The sequence below is a fragment of the Ostrinia nubilalis genome (genome assembly GCF_963855985.1).
Source record: "Ostrinia nubilalis chromosome W unlocalized genomic scaffold, ilOstNubi1.1 SUPER_W_unloc_1, whole genome shotgun sequence".
Classification (NCBI taxonomy): domain Eukaryota; kingdom Metazoa; phylum Arthropoda; class Insecta; order Lepidoptera; family Crambidae; genus Ostrinia; species Ostrinia nubilalis.
The window spans coordinates 4,938,412-4,948,199 of NW_026973566.1; the positions used below are offsets into that span (position 1 = coordinate 4,938,412).

A 9,788-nucleotide genomic window follows, 5' to 3' on the forward strand; every position below is an offset into this window, starting at 1 on the left:
TCGTGAACATCTTGAACATCAGATGGTAACGAAACGAGGGTTTCGTTAGGTGTTTTGCGATCATCATCATCTGAGACTGCTTCACTATCAATAGGTTCTTCGTAATCTCCAATAGACGTATTTGATGACTCGCTTTCACTGTATTTAGCTCTTTTTACTGTTTCAGTTTGCCTTGATTCATCATTTATTTGACGTTTTTTGTCTGATTCACTGGTTAACAACTTCAGTGGGTTAACGATAGGTTTAAATATAGTTTCTAATGCCATATCATTTTCATTTCTGAAATCTTTTATCATTTCTACTTTTCTTTTCACAGCCGCTGCAGATTTAATAATTTGCTCCTTGAGGTTTCGTTCCATTGTAAAGGATTCCACTCAGTTTGGCTTCCCTGGTGTGATTAATTCGTAAGTAACTCAACAGCTACTTTTATAAAAACTTAGTCCATTATTATGAATGTATCAAACTTCATTCTATAACAACCGTTGTTACGTTCACAGTCCTTATTAATAATAACATAATTATACGGCTTACTCCAAACAGTAGAACACATTTCACGGAACTGAGACCACGTCATGTCAGACCCTACATGTTCTTCGTAAACGTGTTTTAGATTAATGTCGTCTTGCTTAAACAATATTATAAGGTTCGCATTATCTCTTACAAGTTGTTTGGGTATTTTAGTGTAAGTTTGATTGATATAAAAACAATCAATATTCTTATGTCGACCCATCGCAAAATAGTCACGTATATTGTTTTGATTTTCACAAGCAACATCGTCAAATATAATAATCGAGTTAGGCAAAGCCTCTTGTGGACTTAGAACTTCACTATTATGGTTATACTTGTTATAGGTAGTGCCAGCAACGTTTTCTAATACCTTTTCTAAAAAAACGTATTTAGGTTGATATAATGACTTTGAATACACATACAAGTTGCGAAAACGCGGTCCCTTCTGGTGTAGCAGCAGGCTGATAACTAAGTTGGTCTTCCCGCAGTTCGAGGGACCGCAAACAATACTACGTATAGTATTTGGCAACAAGTTTCCATGACGCTTAACCATGTTCGGTGATGTTGGGCAGACACATTCTAATTTCAGAGATTCTTTTTGTTTAAGAAATTTCATATCAGATTTGAACTTGACCGCTGTGGTTGATGTATTACAACTAAATGACGATAATTCTGTCGTTCGATTAAATTAAAAGCTCAAAAATATTTCCTTATGGAATTGGGCCGTTCTAGATCATCTGGAGCGAGCAGCGCTAGCTGCGACGAGCGACGGATGATCTAGAATGCCCAATTCCATACTACTCACAACATAGTCTCTTTACATGAAAACAATGAAAATCCACCTACTAAGACCTTAGGCTTGCATTGGATGAGCTACTTAGACTTACTGTCATTTTCTATAAACATAAATTTATATGACAAAATCACCAAACGACACATACTATCTGTGATCAGCCAGATTTATGATCCACTTGGATTGGTGGGCCCCACCATAGTAGATGCAAAAATTATAATGCAAAAACTTTGGAAACATAAATTAGACTGGGACACAGAGGTTCCAGATGATATTAAATTACCTTGGACTTCATTTTCAAGTAGATTACATTACCTAAATAATGTTAAAATACCTCGTTGGATTTTACAGGATAATTACCGTCATGTTGAATTGCACATCTTTACAGATGCTTCTGAAAAAGCTTACGGAGCATGTATTTATGCTCGTTCCATTGGCACTGATGATGGAGTCCATGTTCAACTTATAGCTTCCAAAAATAAAGTCGCGCCTATAAAACCCACAACCATGCCTCGACTAGAGCTATGTGGGGCTCTATTAGGGGCAAGGTTATGTCATAAAATAATACAATCTTTACGATTACAAGTTACATGCAAATTTTGGTGTGATTCCACTATTGTACTAGGTTGGTTGCAGATGCCTGTACAGCGACTTAAACCTTTCGTTCGTAACCGGGTAAACGAAATAAACGAGACTACAGCTGGATGTCTGTGGAGCTACGTACCGTCTCTCGAGAATCCCGCCGATCTTGTTTCTCGCGGGGTGAAGGCTGATCTTATCGATCGATCACAGGTCTTCGACCTTCTTGGCCGGTTCGGGCGTCGAGCTTGTGCTCATGGCCCGTGCTGCATCTCGACTGGCTACTGCCAGTCGGTGGTTTGACGTCGCTTGGCGACGGACTGCCTGGGCTTCTACCTGGCACCACTGTCCCGCCCTCGGCGCGGTACCAGCCCACCGGGTGAGTCGACGTTGGTCGAGGCCCAGTGAACGACCAGCGAGCGGGCGGTTCCTGGATGCCAGGGAGCTTTCAGGCAGTCATATAATGTTCTGGTGCTGGTGTTGGTACATCCCGTTCTCCCTCTCGAAGATGGTCGCGGAGGGTGGGGATGTCGTTTGTGTAAGTGGCGTATAGCGTCGGCGACAGACAGCTGCCTTGAGGAACGCCTGCCCTGATGCTGCGCGGCTGGGAGGCCTCTCCCTCCACGACCACGGTGAACGTGCGGTCGCGGAGGAACGAGGCGATCAGGTGCACCAGCGCAGGAGGGAGCAGCGGCTTGAGCTTGTACAGCAGGCCGACATGCCAGACCCGGTCGAAGGCCTTCTCGACGTCGAGGAACACCCCGACGGAGCGGTGGCCCTGGTTCTTCTCGTCGGCCAGCATGTGCAACACCCTTACCAGCTGCAGTGTGGTGGAGTGGCCGCTGCGGAATCCGAATTGCTCGTCTCTCAACGGGACGAGCGGGCGGACTCGGCGCAGCAGCAGGCGTTCAAAGAGCTTCGCTAGGTGGGACAGCAGCGTTATCGGCCTGTAGCTGGCCGGGCTTCGGCGGTCTTTGCCAGGCTTGGGCAGCGTGATGACGCTGCCGGTTTTCCACGCACTGGGAAAGTGGCTGGTGCGCAGGATGCCGTTGTATATGCGCGTCAGCGTCACCATTGCTCTCCCAGGCAGGTTGGTGATGGCCGCGGAGGGGATGTTGTCTGGGCCGGGTGCCTTGCGCTTGTTAAACCTCAGCGCAGACTTGCGGAGCTCGGCGGGGGAGATGAAGTCGTCCCCGCCGAGCGGAGGCGGCGGAGAGGACAGCATCTCCTCGACGCAGCGCCGCACGTGGTCGTGGTGGGCGGTCGTGTCCGCGTCGGTGGCGGCGGGGTGCGGGGTGAACTGCACCTCCAGGTGGTCCGCCAGTAGGCGGGCGCGGTCTGCCGCCGCGTAGTGGCGGGCGCCGGTGGCGTCCACCAGCGGGCAGGTTGATGTGGGCGGCCTGGAGAGTTGTCTGTTCAGCTTGAAGAGGTCAGCGGTGCTATCTGTTACACGGTCTATGTGCTTCTCCCAGCTAGCACCGCGCCATTCCTTCACCGCTGCAGACACCTCGAATGTGAGGCGGTTGAGTTCCGCCTTGATTCTGGGGCAGCGAGTTGTTGCCCACAGGCGTCTAAGGTTGCGTTTCTTGCGCAGGTCCTTAGTGATGTTGGCGGGGAGGTCGTCCCGCCGGTTGCTGGCCCTCGTGCAGACGGTGGTTGCCGCTTCTTTGGCTGCCAGCACGCGCGAGGTGAAGTGCTCGACCGCTGCCTCCACTTCCTCAGCGTTAGAGAGGCGGCCCTCGAGAGTCAGGTCGGCCAGTTCCGCCTTAAAGGTTGCCCAGTTGACCTTGGCGGGTGGATTGCGGGGGTTTATGGCGTCCGGGCGGGGCGCCAGCGTGACGAGGATCGGCAGGTGCTGCGTGTCCAGGTCATATAGCGCCTCGACTTCGATTGGCCAGGGCACATTGTGGGACAAGGCTATGTCCAGCACATCGGCTTTCCGGGCCTCGTCGGAGGGTATGTTGGTGGGGGCCTGTGGTCCGTGGGTGGTTATGTTTCCCCTCTCGCATATCTCCAGCAGTCGAACGCCCGCAGGGGTCGTCATGAGCGATCCCCATACGGGGTGTTTGGCGTTGAGATCGCCGACCAGGATGGTGGGTGTTGTGCCGGAGAGTGCGGAGAGGAAGTCGCTCTCCACTACTTGTGATTTGGGGGGGCGGTATGCTGCATACAGGCGCAGCTCCTCGCCTCCCGCGTGTATCGCTACTCCTATTGTTCTGGTGGAGGAGTAGGATAGGAGCTCGAGCTCCTCGTGCACTATGTCGCGCCGGACGAGTGCTGCGACTCCTCGGTAGGGTCGACCCTGGTCCGAGATCTCGTCGCGGCGGTACACGAAGTAGTTCGGGACCTTGAGTGAGTACGCTGGGGTTAGGATGGTCTCGCCCAGGAGGATTACGTGCAGGTCCTGCGACTGGGCGAGAAGGCGGAGCTCCTGTGTCCTGTTTCTGATGCCCCCCGGGTTCCAGTACAGGACCCGTAGGCCGTCTAGTGGCGTTGGCTGATGAGCGCCAGTCCTTGGTGGGCTACCCCCCTCATGTCCTCTCCGTTGGCCATCGCCAGTAGGATTGACTGCAGGATCTGCAGAACCAGGAGGAGGAGGGGGGTTTCGGCGTTTGGGGGCATCGGTGCGGCGGTGGGGGCGGTCTGTGCTGACCACTGTGGGGGCTGCGCGTTGTTCGCGGTGAGCGCCTGTGGTCGCACGCGTGCGCGGGGGTCCTGCAGTAGTACCGGGCGCGGCTGAGGGGGAGCACGCGCGAGGGGTTGGGGGCCTGTCGTGGGCCACGGGACGCCATGCCCAGAGTGGGCGGCTTGGTGGGTTGGTGGCCCCTGGGTAGGAGGTGGGAACCTCCATGCTGGGGCCAATTGCGCGTGGGGGTTGGGTGTCCTAGCGCGGTTTGAAGGGGGCGCCTGTGCAGCGACAGGCTGACCAGGAGTGGGAGGAGGTGGCTGATTTGGCGCGGGTCCCACCATGGGTCCGGCCGCTTCCTGTTGGGAGGAAATTATCTCTCCGGCACGCCTCTTACTCCTTCGGCGGGCCCTGCCAGAGCGTTTCCGGCGTCGCGAGGACGCCGGTGCAGGTTGGGGGCGGGCTGTGCGGTCTGTTGGAGGGTTTGCTGGGGCCATAAGTGTTGCGCCCTGTACTGGGCCTTCTGCCGTCTGGTGTGTGTTGGACAGCACCGGGGCAGGGCGAGGTTGGTGAGGCGCCGGAGTAGGGCGTGGTTGCCTCGCTGTCCCTGGAGAGGGCGGGCGGGGGCCTACCTTGGCTGGGCGAGGTGGGTCTGGTATGGGGGGGTGCGTTTTGGCCCCCTTTGCGCGTGCCTCTCGCATGAAGGCGGGGCAGCGGCGGTCGTTCGCCGTGTGCGCGGCTTTGCAGTTCGCGCACTTGGGGGCGTGGTCGCGCGGGTGGGGGCAGTCTGCGACAATGTGCCCCTCTCCACAGCGCACGCATCTCGGCGGGCGGTGGCAGCCAGCGGAGGCATGGCCGAACATCTGGCAGCGGTGGCACTGTGCGGGCCCGCTGCGTCCTCGCCAGGCCTCGACCACAATGCCTGGCATGTACAGGAGCTCAGTCACCGCGTAGAGGCGGGAGAGCTCCTGCTGGTCCAGGTGGTCCAGTTGAACGTGGTAGAGGCAGCCTGCTCTGCCTCTCCTCGGGGGGATGTGTTTTACATGCTGGACGATGAAGCCCAGCTTGTCGAGGGCCGCCTTTAGTTCGGCAGGGTCGGTGTTCGCGGGGAGGCCTCGGATGGCCACCTTCGTGGGGAGCTCCGTCGGCAGCGAGTAGCAGAACCAGTGCAGGTTCTGGTCTTGCTTTGCTGCCTCGACTAGGTGGCGCTGTACCACCCTGTACTCTTCTGGTGTGCGTGCGATGAAGCGCACACCAGTTTTGTAGGGCCGTGCGTTTGGGGGGTGCCCCAGCTTCTGGCTCAGCTCCCGAAAGTGCTGAGTCCAGTTCGGCAGTTTCTCCACCACTATTGGTGGGTAAGCTCGTTGGGTGCGAGCGGTCGTGGCGGGGTCGGTTGTAGGTGGCGCTACGTCCATCAGCTCGACCTCTTGCCCCTGTTCCGGTTGTGGCGGGGGGGGGGGGAGGGAGCACTCAGTGTCGCGGCGTAGGTCCGCGCGGGGCTGTTCAACGCCGCGTAGGACGTCGGGGCCGTGGAGTTCGACGAGGCCGGCCGAGGAGCTACGTAGTCCAGGTAGTCCTCGTCGGAGACCACCTGGGGGGCCAGCGTCCCACTCGGCTGGCTGCCTTCGGCTGTCGTGCCTGATCGGCCCTCCGAGGAGAAACGGGCCGAGGAGCCGTGGGCGGATGGCGATGCGGGCGCTGAGGCGGACCCGACCGGGGATGCGGTAGGGGTCCGCAGGGTGTTTTCCCCGCGGTATCCCGGGACATACCTCTCTATGGGCGAGATCTGTGGCTCCGGTGTCGATGCCCTTTGCTTCGGCGAGGGCCCGACTCTGGGTCTCTTCTCCTCGGAGAGCGATCCCTCTGAGGAGTCCGGGTGGTGTCTGGGGCGGCGGTGGCTGTCGCGGCCGGGGAGGGGGGCGGGGGGCCCTTGCTGGGTCGCTGCGGTCGGCTCGCGGCTGAGCGCGGCCGGGCGCTGCCTCGGCTGGCCGCTCGTGGCGGCGGCGGCGGGCTGAGCGGGCCTCGCAAGAGGCCTGTACGCCGGCTGGCGCTGTGGGGGCGGCACTTCCTCGCCGTCCGACATTTTGCAGGACTGCAGGATGTCGGTATATCGCGATATTCGCGGGTCGATGAATAAAAAGTTTTAGTGAGGGTAGTCGCGATGTTCGAGTACCTCCGTGATATTTTCGCAAATATTCGGTGGGTACTCTACGATGTCAATCTACCCTCACTTGCACTCTTTTTGCACGGCACAACACAAAAAGCGTCTCTGTCGCGGGTAGATGCGTCCAATTCGCGGGAGAGAGAGATAGCGATATCGCTCTCGACACTCGCACACGCACTCGCGACGGCGGGACTCTCGACGCCTACGGCGGAGACGGGCGCGCGACGCGGTGGTGCTGCTTCGCACCGAGCTGGAGGGCGCGGCGACGGGTCTCGACGCTTCTGCGGAGACGAACTGCGGCGCGACTGGGTGGCTCGGGCGAAGGTGGCGGAGGGTATCGCGGCGGATCGGCTCACGCGCGGGTAGTAGTCGGGCAGAGGGTCTACGACGCTTCCGCGGAGCCACACTGCTGCACACGACTACACTCAACGAACGCGATAAAACCGAAACTGAGGGGGAGAGGATCTTATCAGCTCCGCCGGGCTGTGGTGGTCTGGGCCACAATACTTACAAAACCCTGAAAGTGCATGGCCTTCTAAACCCAACGAGAAGCAGAATCTGCCAGAGTTAGTCTGTCACTTAACACAAGACACTCAAAATTCAGACACGAGTTTACTTTCGGAAATCGTACATAAACATTCTAATTTGAAACGCTTATTACACATTGTAGCCTACATTAAACGATTTATTTTCAATTGCAAAAATAAGCAAAGTAAACTTACCGGTAGTTTGACTACAAATGAAATTCAGTCTTCTCAGTTTTTGATATTAAGACATTGTCAATCAGAAATGTTCACCGATGAACATAATCTCCTTGTGTCAGGCAAATCTTTGCCAGCTAAAAATCGCCTTCTATCTCTGTCACCTTTTTTAGATTCCAATAACATTATAAGAGTAGGAGGTCGATTAGATAATTCTCCTTATACCTATGATCATAAACATCCAATACTATTGTGTAGTAAACATTACATAACTAAACTCATATTTAGGACAAAACACTTAACGCTTCTTCATGCAGGACCGCTGTGCCTACTTGCTAATATACGCCAGACGTACTGGCCCCTCGGAGGTAGAAACCTCGCTAGGCAAACTGTAAATAAATGTGTTACATGTTTCAGAAATAAATGTAGAAATATTCAACCAATCATGGGCCAGCTTCCTGCACAAAGAACAGAACTAGAGTTTCCATTTTTACACTGTTACGTGGATTACGCCGGGCCAGTGCACATAGCTGATAAGAAAGGGCGCGGTTGTAAATTGATTAAGGCTTACCTGTGTATTTTTGTCTGTTCAGCAGTCAAGGCAGTACATCTGGAGCTGGTTACGGAGCTGAGCAAAGAGGCGTACCTAGCCGCGTTAAGCCGCTTTGTATCCCGTAGAGGCAAACCACAATCTATTACTTCTGATAATGGAACTAACTTTGTCGGAGCTTGTAACGAGTTAACGTCTTTTCTGTCATCATCTAAAGTAGAGTCTGATTTGGCTGATGAAGGCATAAATTTTTACTTTACCCCGCCTTACTCTCCACATTTTAACGGACTAGCCGAAGCGGCTGTCCGATCTACCAAGCTTCACTTGAAAAATCTTTTTAAATTAACTCATTTTACTTATGAAGAGATGAACACATGTCTCACTCAAATTGAGGCTATTTTAAATTCTAGACCTATATCCCCCATGTCTACAGATCCTTCAGATCTCGTCCCCTTGACTCCGTCCCACTTCCTCGTCGGACGAACTCTCACAGCTGTCCCGTCTCCACAGGTAGCCGAGGATGCCAACCTGTCTACGCTGAAGAGGTATCGCCGCGTGCAAGCCATACAGCAACACTTCTGGAAACGGTTCTCCAACGACTACGTGTCACTCCTCCAACTGAAGACCAAGTGGCGCCACGGGGGCACATTGAAACCCGAGAGTCTCGTCCTAATAAAGGACAAAACTGCACCTCCTCTCATCTGGCTCCTGGGGAGGATAGTCAAGACCTACCCAGGAGTCGACGGGGTCAGCAGAGTGGCCGAAATTAGAACCAAGAAGGGCACAATTCGGCGAGGATTCAACAACATCTGCGTGCTGCCCCTGGATGATCATCCTTGAATATCTTCAACCCGGGGAGCCTGTCTACGCATCGTCTCGACTCGCCCTCCTGCTGCCCACATCACTACGTGCGCCGGAAGCCGGGCACAGCACTACAGCGGTCTGCGCGGGCAGCGGGAGGGGCGGCTCTCGGGAGCCGACCACTTGGACTTCCGCCCTCCGCGAACGCGCGTCGCGCAGCCTTGCATTTCTTGATTTCTTGTAATAACATGAAGAACTACCAGTAAACACCTATAAAATACAGTCCACTCTTTTCATTGAAGACCCTACGCTACACTATCATATTATTATTATGATACCTTTATAATACTATGTACCTACCTGTTTTGTCTAATAATTGATTAAAGTAAGTAATTAAGAATTACTCATTGTTTTATTCCTAAAACCAACATCTACCAGCTGACAGAGGTACGTTGACGTTGTATTTTCAGAAATACTTACATTTACCAACTGACGTCGGTAAATCCTAAGACTTACACTTAAATCTTAAGATTAACCATAGTTCGAGCTTTTACAGTAACATATACATATTTTTTGTATGGAAGAAATTACGTTTCTGTAAATTTTTCGAAATTCTTAAACAATGTCAAGATGCCGATCACACATGTTATAAAACAAGTGATTCTGAGTATTTAATGCGAAGATACTTGTCACTTATCTCTGCGTAAATTTAAATCAAAATTATTCATTTTTGAATACGAGTAGGTACTACCTATCCCAGCTGAACCTGATCTGCTAGTCTGAGGCTCAAACATTGGTTGGTTGAATTGGTTGTTTTAAAAAAACCACACCCTGTATGTAAAGGTAATAGGTAGGGCAGTAAGCTGTACAATGAGACCTACTAGTTACAAACAAATTAATGAAATTGTTTTAATGCATTTTCATTATAATTTATATCAGCTACAGGTTCCAAAACATTACTTTTAGGGTCTGCCGCAGGGTATCAGGTACAACGTGTTCGTGTACTCCTTGATGCAGCCCTTCGTGCAGATAATCTTGAGCACGAATTTGCCGGACTTAGCCAGGAG

At 53.0% G+C, this 9,788-nt stretch overlaps 1 protein-coding gene across 1 annotated transcript; it reads right to left on the reverse strand.

Annotated features, from left to right (window-relative positions):
* Positions 1-5,919: 5,919 nt before the first annotated feature.
* LOC135087333 (serine/arginine repetitive matrix protein 1-like) lies at positions 5,920-6,588 on the reverse strand. The gene has a single exon (XM_063982130.1). The coding sequence runs from the start codon at positions 6,586-6,588 to the stop codon at positions 5,920-5,922; it is 669 nt and encodes a 222-aa protein (XP_063838200.1).
* Positions 6,589-9,788: the final 3,200 nt, after the last annotated feature.

Bases quoted from the DNA above. Each gene is read 5' to 3' on its own strand.
- LOC135087333 (XM_063982130.1), bottom strand. From the start codon at position 6,588: ATGTCGGACGGCGAGGAAGTGCCGCCCCCACAGCGCCAGCCGGCGTAC.